Source organism: Saccopteryx leptura, chromosome 10 (genome assembly GCF_036850995.1).
Source record: "Saccopteryx leptura isolate mSacLep1 chromosome 10, mSacLep1_pri_phased_curated, whole genome shotgun sequence".
Lineage (NCBI taxonomy): Eukaryota > Metazoa > Chordata > Mammalia > Chiroptera > Emballonuridae > Saccopteryx > Saccopteryx leptura.
This window is the reverse complement of record NC_089512.1, coordinates 70,291,428-70,310,108: the sequence shown is the minus strand read 5'-3', so window position 1 is coordinate 70,310,108 and position 18,681 is coordinate 70,291,428. Positions and strand designations below refer to the sequence as shown.

At 43.0% G+C, this 18,681-nt stretch overlaps 1 protein-coding gene across 1 annotated transcript in view; it reads right to left on the bottom strand.

Annotated features, from left to right (window-relative positions):
* SUCLG2 (succinate-CoA ligase GDP-forming subunit beta) overlaps positions 1-18,681 on the bottom strand; it is a 331,995-nt gene that overhangs the window by 10,056 nt on the left and 303,258 nt on the right. Inside the window, exon 10 of the mRNA XM_066350978.1 lies at positions 12,402-12,522. Within this exon, the coding sequence (XP_066207075.1) occupies positions 12,402-12,522 (121 nt within the window). The remainder of the gene's footprint in view (positions 1-12,401; positions 12,523-18,681) is intronic.

Here is an 18,681-nt window from a genome sequence, read left to right as displayed (position 1 = left end):
ACCGAGTGAACCTCACTGCTAAGAGTTTCTGTGAGAAGTTAGGTCCTAAGTCTTAGTACTACCTGTCAAATCTTTCTCAACTGTTATGGAGGCAGATTCGGGCATAGTTACCATAGGGAGTTTCTAGAACTCCAGGTCTTGCTGCTTACCTCTTTTCTAATCAGGCTGCAAATCATGCCCCACTGTCTGCCTTTGGGGCATAGCCACACCCATTCGTTTCTTTTTTTTTTTTTTTTGTATTTTTCTGAAGTTAGAAACAGGGAGGCAGTCAGACAGACTCCCGCATGTGCTCAGCCGGATCCACCCGGCATGCCCACCAGGGGGCGATGCTCTGCCCATCTGGGGCGTTGCTCTGTTGCAACCAGAGCCATTCTAGTGCCTGAGGCAGAGGCCACAGAGCCATCCTCAGTGCCCGGGCCAACTTTGCTCCAAAGGAGCCTTGGCTGTGGGAGGGGAAGAGAGAGACAGAGAGGAAGGAGAGGGGGAGGGGTGGAGAAGCAGATGGGCGCTTCTCCTGTGTGCCCTGGCCGGGAATCGAACCCGGGACTCCTGTACACCAGGCCGATGTTCTACAACTGAGCCAACCGGCCAGGGCTGATCATTCCTTTCTTACTGTCTGTGCTGCTTCTGCCCTACAGTGGAACATATAGCCCACACACTTAAGATCTGGCCCTTCACAGAGAAAGCTCAGACCTTCGCTCTGTACAATCCAGACCTCTGGCCCAGTGGCTGCAGGGCCAGGCAGGGGTAAGGGGCCGGCCCCACTCCCTACCTCTGGTACAGTGGCAGCTGCATTTTCTAGGGGACAAAGGCTCCACCTCTGCTTTTTTAATCAATAGCAGCTAAGTACTTGGTGCCAGGGCCCCACTCTCCTTGCCCTGTCACATCTGGTGCACAATAATGACCACAGAACACTTCCACTGAGCGGGGACCCTGCCTCCGAATCTTCCTCAGCACAGCACAGCACAGCACAGCACAGCACAGCACAGCTCAGCACAGCACAGCACAGCACAGCACAGCACAGCACAGCACAGCACAGCACAGCTCAGCACAGCACAGCACAGCACAGCACAGCACAGCACAGCAGGCAGCCATCGTCATTGTACAGAAGGTGCCCTGAGATGAAAGCTATGTGTCCTCTCTGTTCTAAAACACGCACAGAGTCCTTCTGCTCAGGTACTTCTGCCTCCAGACAGCCCCAAGGTGGTGCTCTCAGGGAATGGCATTTTAACAGGACACACTTGTTACCTGTAAAACAGCACAAGTATGTCAATTCTCTGATAGCCATGTGCTCTCTCACTCTCTCTGATGGCTGATCCAGTGCCACCTTCAAGTGTAACATAAAGAGATGGAGGGATAAAAAAATGACCCAAATGATCACTCAGAAAATGCCCAGGGAGCAGTCAGTGAGGTTGTGATGTTACAGGGCAGGACTCAGGTGCTAGTCCCCACACCTGCCAGCTCTAGAACGCCTCCCGACTAGAGTGCCCCATGCGCAGCATCTGCTCAGGGAACACCTTCAGACTCTCGCTTTGGACATCATGACCACTTCCTAGACTGGGGTTGACACCCGACCCAGAGGCAGTCCACACTGAAGGCAGACTAATGACCTGTGATTAGAAGGGCGTTTCCTTGCACACAGAGGGGCCAGTTGTCAGCAGAGCACTCCTGGTCTCCACCACGCTGCACGGGGGTGGTGACAGACAGCCCTGCCTGGAGACCTGGGAGGCGCAGCCGGCCCCTTCCTCTGCCCTTCTCTCCTGTGGGCCGCTCACATCGCCCGGCTCCTCTCCTACTGCTCAAGCTTCTCCCTGGAGGGAGGGAGGGGAGGCCCATCCAGGTCCAGAAGCTCCTATCCCTGGGTGAGTCGAGCTGCCTAAAGTAAGAGTGCTTGCTGCTGACACACAATAAAGTGCACCCTTCAATGTCTTTATCAGTAATGAAGGTGATATTTTGGCTTCCTGAGTCCTTTACCTTATTTCTCAGCAGGACCAAAGCCCAGATGGGGAAGAATCTGTTGGGTCCCTAACAATAGGCCTGTTGGGATGGGCTGTGGACAACAGGAGGGCTGGTTATTAGCTAAGCCATACAGGCTATGATCTGTGGGTTCAGGCCCTTCTAGGGAACGCACGGGGACCAGACTGGCCTCTGCAAGAGGTGGAAGGCAGAGGCACCACGAAAGAACAAGAGGGTGTGAGTCAGAGTAGGGGCAATCCCAGGTCCAATCCCATTAAAGCCCGACAATAAACCATCTTTTATTAAGGTGGTCAGAGGCTCTCAAGTCATTACCACCCCTTCACCCAAAAAAAGAAAAAAGATGTATATAGTGTTTTCCTTAAAGAAGCCCTAGCCCTGTCATCCCAGGACGACTTTCACACAGTGTTTTAGACGTTCCTCGTGTGTAAGGTAGCAGGTGTCCAACATGCTATAAATTTCAGTTAATCAAATGAACTATCTAGAGCAGGTGTCGGGAACCTTTTTGGCTGAGAGAGCCATGAACGCCACATATTTTAAAATGTAATTCCATGAGAGCCATACAACAACCCGTGTACGTTACGCATTATTCAATAAAAATTTGGTGTTGTCCCGGAGGACAGCTGTGATTGGCTCCAGCCACCCGCAACCATGAACATGAGCGGTAGAAAATGAATGGATTGTAATACATGAGAATGTTTTATAATTTTAATGTTATTATCTTTTTTATTAAAGATGTGTCTGCGAGCCAGATGCAGCCATCAAAAGAGCCACATCTGGCTCATGAGCCATAGGTTCCCGACCCCTGATCTAGGGGTAAAATGAAAACTCAAAGTGCCAAATATAATAATTTATCTGGAAATGTATTAGATGTAAAGATGCTTTAAGTAGTCTAGCTACTACTTTAGGTTAGGTCCTGTGATGCTTGGTGTAATGTTCAAGTGTGGCAGAGTTTAAACATTCAGGAGTATTTATTGACTTAGACAATGAGAGGATTTAAGGCTTGATGACAGAACAAGATTGTGTCCTACCTCTTGTTTGGTTTAATCTGGTGATGTTGAGTTAATATTAGGGAGGGCACATGGGGAGAAGAAGCTGGTAATTATAGGGAGGGGAGGTGACAGATGTCAGCATGACGGGAAATCCAGTGAGCTTCCTCACTCCGAATGCCAGTAAGGACATACCTGTGGTGAAGAGCGAGGGAGGGAGAGGAAGAAGAGAGGTTTGTGGGCACCAGTGAGGCAGAAAGCAAGGTGGGGGTGCAGATAATGAGAATTGGGGGATGGAGCAGAAAGAAGAATGAGAGTCTCACTGACAGAGGATGCCCGACCCCTCCAGGAACCACACAGGACTGCATGGTGGGGAACAGGCTAAGGTGTGCTGGGAGGGGCCGGGGCACAGGTGGGGCCCAGGGCCATGTCGCCTCACAGGGCACAGAAATGACAAAGGAAGAGAAGAGGAAACCTAGGCACAGAGCCTGCGCAGGGCGGCGAGCGGTGGCGGGGTGCTAACACACACAGGCACCTGGGCCTGCAGGGCTCCTGCATTCACTCAGCCCAGGGCCAGGACCCCACTTAGCAGGGTCCCTATTCTCTGCAGACCCCGAGTGAAAGCTGCGAACCCAGGGCCCAAACATTCTGAAAGAAAAAGCTTCAAGCTAGCTAGCCAGAGCCCACCTGCCCAGGCTGCCATTAGATGACAGCCTAAGGCAGGGGTCCCCAAACTATGGCCCACGGGCCACTTGTGGCCCCCTGAGGCCATTTATCCGGCTCCCACTGCACTTCCGGAAGGGGCACCTCTTTCACTGGTGGTCAGTGAGAGGAGAATAGTTCCCATTGAAATACTGGTCAGTTTGTTGATTTAAATTTACTTGTTCTTTATTTTAAATATTGTATTTGTTCCCGTTTTGTCTTTTTACTTTAAAATAAGGTATGTGCAGTGTGCATAGGGATTTGTTCATAGTTTTTTTTATAGTCCGGCCCTCCAGTGGTCTGAGGGACAGTGAACTGGCCCCCTGTGTAAAAAGTTTGGGGACCCCTGGCCTAAGGCCTGAGGACACTGTCTCTCCTGGCCCAGCGCCCTGGCCGAACTGAAGCCATGAGCAGGCGGAGCTGAGACTCCGGCTCTCTCAGCACTTCAACAGGCGATGTTCATTGCCCTTTAGTAGAACAAAGCATCACGTAGTGATTTTACTGTGTCCACCAATGAAGGGCACTAGATTGGCATTCCCCTGGCGGGCAGTCCAATATGTTAGCATGTCAGAGGGCAAGGAGAAAGCGGCGCCCACGGAGAGGGTGGTGCCTGCAGGGGACAGGAAAGCAGAAGAAACAGAAGGCAGAGCTTCTGCTCAGAGACATCCACTGTCCCAACATTAGAGAGGTTGATAGCATCAGGAAGGGGACCAAGGGGGCTCTTGTTTCTAAAGATATCTGGCAAAAGAAAACCAAAATGTGTATATTGCTGAAACAGACCTTTTGGTATTATGTAAAAAACACAAACTGAAAAGATCTGGCTGTAAAGCCAGTAGCCGCGGCCACCATCACAGCTGCCTGGCCCATGCAGGTTCGCATTGGATTCGGACAGACAGTAATGGAACAACAGAGCCAAGAACTGGTGGGCCATTAGCTTTAATCCTAGCTTGTACCCGGTGGGCAAGAAATAAAACACTTCCCTTCCATTCAGGGCTCCTAAAGCCACTGACTCACCCGAGTTTCCTAGAATCAAAGGTTTCTACCTCACTAGCCTTATTCACCTCTGTTCCCCATCTCCTTCTCTCTGCACAAACTGGCTTCTCCTTCAGCACTCCGCCATCTTGGCTGCTTCTCCTCTCCTCCACGTGGCCTTTCTCTGCTCTCTCCCAGCATGGGCTCCTCTGCCCCATTTTATAGCGTAGAAATCAAAACCTTTAATCCAATATACAAACAAGGAAGTCTCTGATACAAAGTCACTTATCTGAGGCATAATGGGATTCCTCATGAGAGTGCACCACTCCACATCATGCAACAATCAAGGGTGTGGGGAAAAGCTTAGTTTTGAAAAGATCTTAGTATTAAAAGGGTGGGAAAGGCTTAGTTTTAAGACTAAGCCTTAGGCTATAACGACCCTGCCTGCTTACAGCCTGTCTCCCACACACAATGCAAACTATAAGCGAGCAAATATATATATATCATATTTACAAACTTATTTGACCAACACTGGCTAAGAGAAATAGGATCCAGTTTACAAATGATCCAGGCTCGTTATTATTTCTTTCTGAGCTTCCCTTGCTGTCATAATAAGCACCTGAGAGAAAAGCGCGTCCTCTGCAGACGTATCTGAGACACAGGAGTTTGCTGCAAATTTAAGTAGAACAATGACAAGGAGAAATAAACTCTAAAAAAGAAAAGTTCTCTGAAGAAAAAGTTCTGTGATCTAGAACTGTAAAGCTGCCCACAAAATCCAAAGCTTTGGCTACAACACATTGGCACGTTGAATACACAAAGCTATCAATAAATGTCTACATATTTCTCCAGAGTATCATGGGTTGGCCTGAATTAACCATCTAGGTAATTTTTGTGCTAAGTATGTATACATTTCAAAAAGAAAAAAAAAAACTCATTCCAGATTATGTATTTATTCATAACAGAAACAATTGTAGACAGAAGCTAGTAAGCACCCCCCCCCCCAACTGTAGTTGTTCAATTTATCCAGGAGTCTTTCAAATAAAAATAATTCTGTGTCTCAGCTGGTGAGTTCTATTCTGATAAGGCAAATAAATACATGTAATTATAAAGGTACCATTTTCAAAGGGGAGAGTAATCCTTTCCTTATCCACTGTAGAATAGCTTGTAATTATTATATAACTGAGAACAAAGATTTGTCTGCAAAATCCCACTAAATCAAGTCTGATTGATTAAAACCTTCCTCACCAGGACATTCCTAATACACTGTGTGTGGCAACAGTCTTTAAATGTGGGCCACAAACTGGTGAGACTTATGGCAGGACGTTAGATTTTCCAAATGGCTACAAAGCAAGCAAGAGAGGATATCATCTTCATTTATAAGAAAGAGATAGTTCTACTAATAAAATGTATACTCAGGCTTTTGAAGTGTCGATCTTGGTTATTAAAAATCTCATATTTGTTGTGACTTAGTCATGTTTCAGAGGGTCTGAAACTTAGAAAGCAGTTAATAAATGTTAGCAATAATAATTATTTATTATTGTAACTCAGACTCTGGTAAAAATTTTCTACCACACTTAGTTTTTATGTGTCACTTGGCTTTAACACAGATGCTGGGGTGATGGATACCCCTTTCTCATCTCACTTTCACTAGCTAGAAAATGGTGTATGTTCTGGAAATGCAAACCAATTTTAATGCTAATGTGGATCAAGATCTTTGAGAACTCCTCAGCTAACACGTCCCTGCCCCTTGTCTTTCTGTCACCAAAGGCAGTGAAGTGATGCTCTATTGAGAAAAACAGAAGGAACCAAATCATACTCTAAGGGTGGGTAAAAAGGAACTAAATGGAGAGATTTGTGGAAGAAGCAGAATTTATGTTCCAACAGAGCCGAAAGCAAATGAAAAATTTAAATTGAGTATAAGAGAAATTCCTTAAAGCTTCCCGTAGTTAGAACCTTTTTGCCCTTGGAAGCACCAAGAACCAGACTTTCTGTGACAAACTTTGGTTTTGATCGTTTCTTACTTTACCTGAACTATACTGCTGGGCAGCAATGTCCAATGCAGCTACTTCTCAGTGTGCTTTCCTGGGGCCTTCAGTGGGGGTGACGTTCACTCATCTATCACACCTCTCTGGCTCATCCCTGTATTCCCATAGCTCTGCCCCCACATGCATTCCATTTGGTATTACAGTTTCATTATTCAAACTATTCAAACTAAGGATGGCTATGCCCCAATGTAATACTCTCCCATGTTCTCTAGTCCTCACTCTTGACTTTCCCAAGTCCACCAACTAAGACATCATTCTCCGGGCCATTAATGTAAAACCCCAGCTCCCCTCTCTCTGCTCTTGCTCTGCTACTCCACTTTTACTTCTGTATGACAAGCTTGCCTGGGTTTTAGATTCTAAAGTCACAGATGCTGGCTACTAACTGGATGCTCCCACTCTGTCCTTTCAGCCATAACAAACTGCTGCAAAGCTATGACTCTCCACAACAGCCTCTGGTCCTGGGTTTCAATCTGTCACTGTTAGGGTCCCAGCACCAACTCTCATGTACGGAACAGATCTGATGTCTTTTTCCGATCCTCTACTAAATTTCCTCCTCCTTTTTTCATGATTCAAATCTTATTTCCATATTCAATTTGGAAGTTCTCCTTTTGTAATATTCTTGCTAACTCATTAGAGTAGTCAGTACTGAGGAAGCTTGAAAAAGGGAATGCTAATGAAAGTGGGCTGAGCTACAGCTGGCACTTAGCTTGAGGGACACACACTAAATAGGAGTCGGTATTTCCCTGGGATGGAGCATGCACTTGCTTTTTATTTAGTTCCTTTTATAGGGCATTTATGGATAACACCATCTCCAATTTCTGAATTTTGTTAGCTATTACTGCCAAAAGTAGAGTTAGAGCAGAATTTCTCAACTTCCCCTTGATAATGATGCAGGACTAATGCAATTTTGGGACAGTCTTAACCTTGGTGTGTGGGAATTCTGTTTTCCAAGAAATCACATAATGTGAATGTCCTTGGTACAACTATGCTGAGTGTGAGAGCCTGTATCTATGTAAGAACATTTATAACATGAGATGCTAGTTCTCACAAGAGGAAGAAAATAATACCAGCTAGGACTCCAGAAATGTCAAAAGCTACTGAAATCCAGTAACCTATAAGGAATGGATAAGCTCCTAGAAATATTTAACCTTCCTAGACTGAATCTTGAAGAACTGGAAATCTAAATAGACTGATAAACAGTGAGGAAATTGAAACAACCATCAAAAATCTCCTAAAAATCCAGGAGTCCAGAATCAAATGACTATACTACTGAATTGTACCAAACATTCATAGATTTGATACCTATTCTTCTCAAAGTCCTCCCAAAAATTGAAGAGGCAATATTTCCTAACACATTTTATGAGGTCAGCATAACCCTGAGATCAAAACCTGACAAGTGTAACACAAAAAAAGAAAACTACATATCCAAATTCCTGATGAATACAGATGCCAAAATCCTAAACAAAGTTGTCCCATAGCATCTGCTTCTATCTTAGTACCAGTGGCCATTGATATCATTAATTCTTTCCTCCACCTGGTCAGCTCTATTTCCTATGCTCTCTAGTTCATTCTTGATCTCTTTTATTGAGTTCTTCATCTCCGGAATTTCTATTTGGTTCTCTTTTAAAGTTTTAATCTCTTTGATAAAGTACTCATTTTGTTTATTGATTTGATTTTTGAGAATATTAAATAGCCTGTAATTTCTCACAGCTTGTTGAGTATTTTCAGAACTGCAATCTTGAATTCTCTGTCATTTATATTACATACTTCCATATCTTTAAGTTTGTTTTTTGGACATTTTTCATTTTATTTCTGAGCTGCCTTGCTACCTTTGTTATTCATGGTATTCAAAGGATTCCTTCTCTGTGTAGGCATGTATGTATGAGTGGTACTTCTCTGGCAGATTAATACAAAGATGTCTTTTTCTTATTTTCCAGCAAGTGGCACTGAATCACAAGTTTTTTTAACTCTATGAAATCCCAGTTTTGTCCTTCACAGCCAGATGCTGTAGTCAGTGTAGCCATATGCATGGGGGTGGGGTAGGCTGGGGGAACCAGCCAGCTTCTCTGTTGTTTAGTCCTTCCAGTCCTTCCAGTAATCTTGGATCTTAGAACTCTGCAGGGACTACAGAGTACCCTTACCCAGGGACCAGTCACAGAGTACACCCTTTGCTCAAGGAAAGAAGTGATTCTGTAGTACCAGTTCTTGGGTTTGCAGATGTGTTCTGCAACCTGACACCAAGGGTAAAGGGAGGTGAGCTCTGGGAGGCTATGGGATGGCAGGGCTCTGTGCTTTGTTTCTCTGCCTGAAATGCCAACTTCCCAACAATTGTAGCTGTGTCCCCGAATGTGTCCTTCCCAGTTCTCTGAGCTCAGCTGCAGCATGTACTACTTGCTTCTGCTGGAATGCCCAACGAATCTTTTGCTCCTCCCAGCTGAAGTGCCAGCCACCACTGGGTTCCTTCTCTCTCTTGGCTGAGTGCCAGTATAAGCTGTAGCTGCAGCTTTTCTGAGCCCTTCTCCTTCTTGTCTCTGTTTATTCCCACTTGCTCACCTTTAGATGTTTCAATGCATGGATCCATCAGGCTTTCTTGTGCATTGATAAGGGAATTCTTTGTTAAATTATAGCTGTTTAAATTGTTGAAACTTCAAGGGGAGAGACCAAAAGGATATCTCATGCCACCATTACTCTGACATCACTCATATATAGTATTTATTACATCAGGAAACTAATTAAAAACCCACAGGCCTATACCTTGGAAGTAAGTACATTAACTCAAAAGATGCAAGTCAGATTGTATAACAAACTTAGAAATGTCAAAGCTTCCCAGTAGCTCGGGGAGACCTCAGAGACAGCCAATAGAGATGATTAGGGAGATAATTTTGGATGTGGTATTTTGCATTTTCCAGCATGTGTATTATCCAGATATACATGATAGAAATATGTTAAACGACAAGGTACATTTCCTCCTCCTGAAATACTAATAATAGGTGAAAATAAAAGAATTGCTCCTTTTAATTTTTAGGGGAAAATTAAAGTGAGGTAACTTTCTTTTCCAGGAATTACTGAAAGATAGTAATTATGACCTCTGCTGACAACACAGGTACAGGTAGAACTACAGAACAGAATGGGTGCACCACAGCATGCACTCACTTTGAGTAATTTTCAAGTGACAGACACTAGTCTGGAAACCTGCTCTCGTTAAAGAACACAAGAGCTGACTTGTAGCATCTAAGGTTCACTGATCACTTTGACCCTGAAAACAGTTGAACATCAACATTTTTTTTTAATTCAGTGGGAGAAGGGTAGGAAGAGACAGACTTCCACATGCACCCTGACTGGGATCCATCCAGCAAGCCCACTGAGGAGTGATGCTCTGTCAATCTGGGGCCTTGTTCCATTGCAACGGGAGCCTTTTTTTTTTTTTTTTTTTTTAGTGCCTGAGGTGGAGGCCATGGTGCCATCCTCAGCACCTAGGCCAACTTACTCCAGTAGAGCCTTGGCTGCAGGAGGGGAGGAGAGACAGAGAGGGAGGGAGGGAGAGAGAGAGAGAGAGAGAGAGAGAGAGAGAGAGAGAGAGAGAGAAGTGAGAGGGAGAGGGGTAGAGAAACAGATGGGTGATTCTCCTGTGTGCCCAGACTGGGAATCGAAACGAGGACATCCACATGCCAGGCCGATGTTCTACCACCGAGCCAACTGGCCAGGGCTTAAAATAACTTTTTAAGTTGCCTTTTATTTCTTTGTTTAGGAAATATTCGTATTTTTAATTCATTTCCAGAAAGGTGATTTTCTAGAAAAGTTTTTTCCCTTGGGTATACTCTCCACAGGGTTCAGGGCAGGTCTCTCCGACTGCTGTGTGGCTGGGGGAAGTACGCAGAGCTGCACACTCAGCTCCAGTGGCTGTTCTGAGGAAAAGCGGCTACTGACCATTCTAGAAGCTAAACCACCTACTTTTCTGCTGAGTCCCAGAATCAGTGACCTGACAGACAGATTCTCTCAAAAATGGGTGAAGTGAGTCTGTCACTTCCAGGAAAGTGACTGTTCTGTGGCTGATGATAAAATTTGTATATTTAAGTGAAAAATCAGAGTTCTAGAAAACTTGTATCACCTTGAGAGTTTCCCAGTACTTGGAAGCTTCTCTGATGAGAATGGTGTGATATTAACAAATGTGAATTTTTTTGATACTGTATATTGAAATGTATCAACATTTAGAAGATCTGAATAATCCAAACTGTTCCACATGATCAATGCATGCTATTATAAATCACGCATGTGTAAAATCCATTTAATGTGCAAGACAGACCTATGGATTTTCATATAATGGGGTGCAGAAAGTTCATTGAAATAGTTTCAGATTTCACATAAAACAAATTTTGTGTGTGTGTGTGTGTGTGTGAGAGAGAGAGAGAGAGAGACATGGACAGAGAGAGAGAGACAGAGGGACAAATAGGGACAGACAGACAGGAAGGGAGGGAGAAAGATGAGAAGCATCAATTCTTTGTTGCAGTACCTTAGTTGTTCATTGATTGCTTTCTCATATGTGCCTTGACTAGGGCTACAGCAGACAGAGTGACCCCTTGCTCAAGCCAGTGACCTTGAGCTCAAGCTGGTAAACCTTGCTCAAACAACATGAGCCCACGCTCAGGCTGGTGACCTCGGGGTTTTGAACCTGGGTCCTCTGCATCCCAGTCCGAAGCTCTATCCACTGTGCCACCGCCTGGTCAGGCTAAAACAAATCTTTAATAAACTATTACTTATAGAATTTAATGCAGCACCAAAGAATAGTCCAAATTATATTAAATGATTAAAAACTCCTACCTTTTCCAAATATATAGCTCTATATGAGGCCAGATTTTCTTCATCTACTTCAACCAAAATATATTACAAGTGATAAAATGAAGAAGCAAATATAAAGCTACATATTAAAAGGATTTCAAATATGTAAAACAATGCTGCTATCCCTATTAAAAGTTTAAGATAGTTATTCTTATTTGTTTTATGTTTATGTTTTTGCTTTTAGAAAGGGAGGAAGAGAGGGAGAGAAGGAGGGAGGGAGGGAACGGGGAAGAGAGAGAGGAACATCGATCTGTTCCTGTATGTGCCCTGAGCAGGGATTGAACCAGCAACCTCTGCACTTTGGGACAATGCTCTAAACAACTGAGCTATCTGACCAGGACTAAGATAGTTATTTTTCATAAAATGTATAGTATATATGTTTATATATAAAGGAAATAATAAAAACTAAAGTATAAAAATACAAATTTAATTATTAAAAATATTTTACAAGTTCCTCTTACCAAATTATTACATTAGTAAGCATCAAAAGCCCTAACCAAACAGACCTGAGCTCCTTGGGCCCAAAGGGTGCCAAGACCAGAAGCTTTGGGAACCATTGTTCTTCCTGGATGAATAATTCTGGGAGCAGCACTTCTCAGTGTTTCTTCCAAAACACCAAGCTCATGAAATGATTCATAATAAAAAGGCCCCACTCTTGAATAAGTTCGGAAAATCTGGAGACTCATAACATATGCCATTCTTGGAGAGCTACAGTCTGTATTAGCCTGTTAGATGCTCACAGAATCACTGCCATACCCCACAATTAATCTTATTTCACTCAGTGTTTCCTTATGTTTTCTTAGGAATTTGTGAGTGCAGCACACTCTGGTCACCTGCACTTGGGGAAGAAATGATGGAACCGGGCAAATCACCCATAACTCACCCTCAAGCCGGACCACCAGGGGCACTTTAAGTTCCAGCTCCCGGCAGGCTTTGGTGATCCCATTTGCAATGATAGCACAGTTGACAATTCCACCAAAAATATTGACAAGGATGGCTTCAACCTGAAATCAAAATAGAAAGGTGCCCATCAAAATGCTGATAGCCAACACTCAGAAAAGCAATTGGCTAAATAATAGAAACAATTACCATATTTCCCATGTATAAGACACACCCTTTTCTGAATAATTTAGGGTCCAACAACGGGGTGCGTCTTATACAGTGGTTGTACCATTTCAAATGCCATAGATGGAACTGAGGACGAGACAATATATAAAGACAGGGATTTGTCATCAGACACAGATGAGGACAAGCTAATGGATGGAAGTTTTGACAGTGATGAGGAGTTGTATAAATTTTATGATGAATAAAACTTGAGTTCAATAACTTTATGTAATACATTTTTTTTTTCAAAATTCGGGTCCAAAAATTAAGATGGGTCTTATACACGGGGAAATATGGTAGAAAAAGACTCTCTTTTAACCCAGAACATATAAAACAAAAGGCCTACAAAATATTAAGTTAAAATTTATTACTGAATTAATAAATATCAATATAACATTACCACATTAACTCATATTATCCCATCACTTCTTTTAACTCAAAATGAATCCAATCACTGCCCATTTATTATATAATATTGCTCACAAAAATTAGGGGATATTTCAAAGTGAATATGAGGCAATAAAAGAAGCATTTGATTTTTTAAATTAAACAAAAACATCAGAAAAGCAAGCATATTACATGCAAACTCAATTATCATGATTGAGTAGCAAGTGACATATTGGTGTCACAGAAGCATGTCAAACTGGATGCGAGCGCCACACATTGACTGTTCAGTAGGGTGTATGGTCACCCAAGACTGCCAAACCACACTGACAGCGATGGGGCAAGATCAGGATCAGACTGTCCAGCAGTTCTTGTGGGATCCTCTGCCACTCTTGCTCCAGGACAACTTCCAGCTCAAGAAGTGTGTGGGAGGCACTGGACGGTTTGCCACACATCTTCTCAGTGCATCCCAAGCCTGTTCAATAGGATTCAGGTCTGGAGAACATGAAGGCCAGTCCAAGCGTTCGATTCCTGCCTCCTGAAGCATGTTGATGATGAGATGTGCACGGTGGGGCCTTGCACTATCGTCCATGAAAAGAAGGTTGTTTCCAGCTGCTCCAGCATAAGGTATCACTATAGGGAGCAGGACCTCATCTTGATATCTGACAGGAGTCAGTGATCCATTTCTAATGATGTGGAGGTTGGTATGACCACCAATGCCGATGTCATCCCACATCATGATGGCACCACCAAAGGATTCCATTTCTCGTGTGAAACGTAGATTCTCCCATGTTCCTCGTTCATGACAGATCAAGACACGATGATTGTCAGGCTGCAGACTGAACCGTGACTCATCAGAGAAGAGGACAGTTGACCACTCATCATGGGTCCAATGACAATGCTCATTAGCCCACCTTCTATGGGTTCTACGGTGCTCAGCAGATAATGGAATGCATACCATTGGTCGTCAGGCATGCAGTCCAACACGATGGAGCCAGTTTGTATGGTCTGGGTGCGGATCCAGTTTCGTATGGACTGGGTCTAGGGGCAGCAAGAAACTGTCCTTGCAGCTCTGTTGCATTGCTGCACCTGTCTCTTCTTGCCAATAAGTAGTGGTCATTTCTTGTTGTTGTGGCAGATGAGCGACCCTGCCCTTGTCTTCTTTGTACCGTGCCAGTCTCTTGAAAGCAATTCCAGTCTGCTAGTCACGCTTTGGGATGTTCCAAGTGCTGTTGCCACTGTCGTCTGTGTTTGACCAGCTTCAAGGCATCCTGTGGCTCTCCAGGCTCCACATTCAGGCAAATCGTGTTGCAGGGGCATTGCAAGGGCTGGGGAATTGCAGGATGTGCACTTTCAAGATCAGGGAATGTGCAGACACTCCAGTACTTTCAGCCTTTTGTATAGGGCATTTTCACCAATAAAATAAAAATTGGTTTTGCATCTCATTTGCATAACCAAACTGTCTTTGACTTGTCATTTGCTTTTCTGATGTTCTTGTTTAATAAAAAAAAAATCAAATGATTCTTTTTATCACTTCATATTCACTGTGAAACATCCCCTAATTTTTGTGAGCAGTATCTTCTGCTTTTTCTTATATGCTTGTCTGGAACTGTTCTTTTGTGAGTGATGTCATTTAAAATGTCATGCACTAATGTTTTTTCTCTCCATGGTTTATACTTACATTTATCTGTCATCGTGTCTCATGTAATATTTAAAAACTAGAAACTTATTTGTTGTTTCATATTAATAGGCAAATATAGAAACTTTTCTGTTCTTAATACCATTTTGATAACCTAGAAGTATTCTCTTAAAAGTCAAAGATAGCTTTTTTTTTAAGTGAGAGGAGGCAAGACAGAGAGACAGACTCCCGCAGGTGCCTTAACTAGTACCCACCCAGAGAGCTCCCTACTGGGGGGGGGGGGTGCTCTGCCCATTTTGGGCCATTGCTCAGCAACAGAGCTATTTTTAGTACCCGAGACAGAGGGTCCAGGGAGTCATCCTCAGCCCTAGGGGCCAACTCGCTATAACAAATCAAGCCATCACTGTGGGAGCAGGGAGGAGAGGAGAGGGGAGAGAGAGAGAGAGAAAGAAAGGGGAGGGGTGGTCACTTCTCTTGTGTGCCCTGACCAGGAAAGGAACCTGGGAAATCCACATGCCCAGCTGGTCCAACGTTTTACCACTGAGAAAACTGTCCAAGGCCACAACCTTTTTGATAAAAAAGATACAGATCCCCCAAATAAAAGAGATACAAGCTCATACCATAAAAAAAGATGTAAGGAAAGTCAAGCCACTGACTGAAAATTTTCACAAATGTAAATTTAAACCCATTATGTTAACCTGTTTGTGCATATTCCCTATTCAAAGGCATGTGGGCAAAAAAAAAAAAAATGTACTTGTCCTTACTTGATAAATAGGTATAAGAAAATCCTGTGTAATTAACATGAAGAACAAGATAATGAAGAGAATTCATTACCAAGATTAATTGATAACACCGACAGAAAAATGGCTATTCATCAAGCTGGAGGCATCAAAATTCCAACAATAGAATCACAATGAAATTATGCTACACTAATTGCAGAGCATATATGAATGTGCTGCATGCCAGTTTTAAATCTCGTTACTTCAATATGCTAAATTAACTGCACAAAGCATATAAGAAAAGAGTGCCTTACATTTGTTCAGCACTTAACTGTTTTAGAAAATGTCATTATGTGAACCTTCATTTTTAATATTGATCCTTGCCAGAAAGCTATTCAGAAAGTATATGGAGGATTAGCCCTTTGAAACTGATAAAGCCACTCAGGGAATTCACATGATGTCACAAGGTCACAAAGCTAACATGTAGCTGTGGTGAAGCTCAAAGTCAGCTATCCAGATAGCCTACTGATTCTTCCGTTATGCCTGCTGTCAGAGCTGAGAACTAGGCACAACATACCTTAGGCCACGCCTTGTCTGGAACACAGTTCCTTCATCTACACAGTGGGAATGATAGTACCTCATCCATAAAATTGTTGAATGGACTAAATGAGATAATATGAGTAAAATACTTCATACATGCCTACAAAGTACTTAATGGATATTTATACCTGCATTTATTTCTTTCATTTTAAATTCCCATCCTCGCACTCTTCTCCCCTTTGATAACCAGCAGCTTGTTCTCTGTATCTATTTTGTTTTGTTTATTCATTTGTTGTTGCTGTTTACAGATTCCACATTTAAGTGAAATAATACAATAACTGTTCTTCTCTGACTTATTTTACTTAGTATAATACTGTCTAAATCTATGTTGTTGCAGATGGATTTCACTCTTTTCATTTCTGAATAATATTCCCCTGCATATATGCACTGCTTCTTTACCCATTCATGTGGAGACGTGGGATGTGTTCATATCTTTGCTATTGAAATCATGCTGTAATCAACACAGGCATGCATATATCTTTTGAATCAGTGCTTTCTTTGGATAAATACCCAGAAGTGGAATTGCCGAGTGGTACAGCAGCTCTATATTTAAGTTTTTGAAGAGTCTCTATACTGTTTTCCATAGTGACTACACTATACAAATATTGATCGACTTATGACCTATGCAACTTACGACCATTCGACTTTATGACCACAATCGCTAGCCACGACTGCTCCGCGTCTGGCAGCACAAGCATTGCCCAGCTAGGCATACAACAGTGCTGGCCAGTAAAATGTTTCATACATGTTTATATATTTTGATATGTTTTGCAATTGGGAAAAATGTTTCCTATGGTATTTTTTACACCTGTATTTTGTATTTTTGTATGCACCTGTATTTTGTAATTTTGTATGTTTTGCGAATATTAAACCAGTTGTACTGGTAATGCAGTGTTTTACTTAAACCTGACGAATGTAAAAATAAGAAACAAAATGGTGTCGAGATGATACAAATGGCATAAAATGAAGATTATGACATATAATAATGAAAGAAAATTATGATAAAATATGACTTAAAGATTTTTATAACATCATTTCACAGTACTATACATATAGCCTACTCAACTTATGACCAAATCGTGTTACAACTGGTCTGTCAGAACCAATTGTGGTCATAAGTTGAGCACTAGCTGTACATGCATTTATTTCAACAAGCCATGATGAAAGTGGGCAGGTTACCTAGATAACAAGTAAAGGTTAAGAAAACTTTTCAGTAGGCTGTAGCTATGTTGAATTGGAATATAATAGAAAAACAAACTTATTGATGTTCAATAGAAAGGTAATGACTTAAAATAAATGAGCAATATTTTTCAGACCAATTACAGATTGGGCTACTCCCAAAGAAGAAATCTCCCATCACCGTTCACAGCAGGCTGGCTAGTAGAAGCAGAAGCTTGCTTTCTAATAGTAATTTTTAAATGCTGTTAGCACTGAGGCTTGGTTTAGCAGTGGTTTCCAAATAGCTGTGGGATGGAGAGGAACTTGCCAGAACAATGAAAGAAAAAACACTCAAGTGCAATGCTGATTCCACGGGGTCCAAGAGAGAAACTCAGGAGCCAGGAATGGCCGAAGCTCCTTCAGATTTGTGTAGAACCAGGCTTTCCAGTGAAACACATGTTGGCACACTCACACCTCTGCCATGTTCCACCCGCGTGGTATGGAAGGCTGAGCAGCTGTCAACAGCCTCGCAGTGAGATCGCCCTATCTCATCGACTTAAGAGTGCCTCGTTCTGTTAGTTCACCTAAAAGAGTACGATTGCTGTATGAAGTAGTTGTATCACATACAACAGACTTACAGGAATTCATCCACAGAGGCAAGAGAAAGGGGCAAAGTGACACAATGCCCATGGCTCTGTGATTCAATCTACTCAGTGGGTGTGTGTCCTGCAAGAAATGTCAAATATGAGCTGTGGATCTGCTGTTGCCTCAGGTGGGATCAGTTCCCACGAATCTCTTACATGTTAGCATCTCATGTGTTTAATGAGCATCTGACATTAAAAACAGATACTCTTCATGCGACAACCACTTCAACTGGTGCTGAACCGAAGAAAAAACAATGGAGGAATAATGGGCTTGCTGAGAAATGGACTGTTGTTCTCCAATGTAGTTGATTCACTTCTTACTCTGCACCCCAAGATGAGCACTCCTGTGTGGGTCACCTTTGTGCCCCCCTACAACAGGACTATGTAGTATTTCCATAAACAGTTAGCACAAACCATGACACATCATACTCATTTAATAAGTGACAGTTTTAAGAGTGAATGAATTAAATTAATTTCAGTAGACACTTACTGGCATTGCCCTTGTGCCAGGCACAGAGTTATATTTGGGATAAGGAGATGAGTAATGTATCATGGCTGTCCTCAAAGAATGCAAAGATGAGTTTGAAAGCCAGACCAGGAAACTGACAGTTAGATCCTGGGTCTAAAGATGTCTCACAGAGAATGATCAGGGCAGGGTTCGCAATGCAAGCTGCTGGCACAGGAGAGGCTTCCTGGACAGGTGATGCTGCAGGAAACGAAGGGAAGGGCAGAGCAGGAACACAGGTAGAAAAGAACAGCCAGGATGAAGGCAGGGCTGCCCAACCTGGTTTATTCAGCACCTACAGGCTGATGGGTAGTAGTCCTGGGATGGTGCAGCCAGGGAGAGTGGCAGGGCGGGGGCCAGGGATTTGGTTCTTTCGCTTATTCCATCTTTATCCAGCTGGGTAAAGGCAA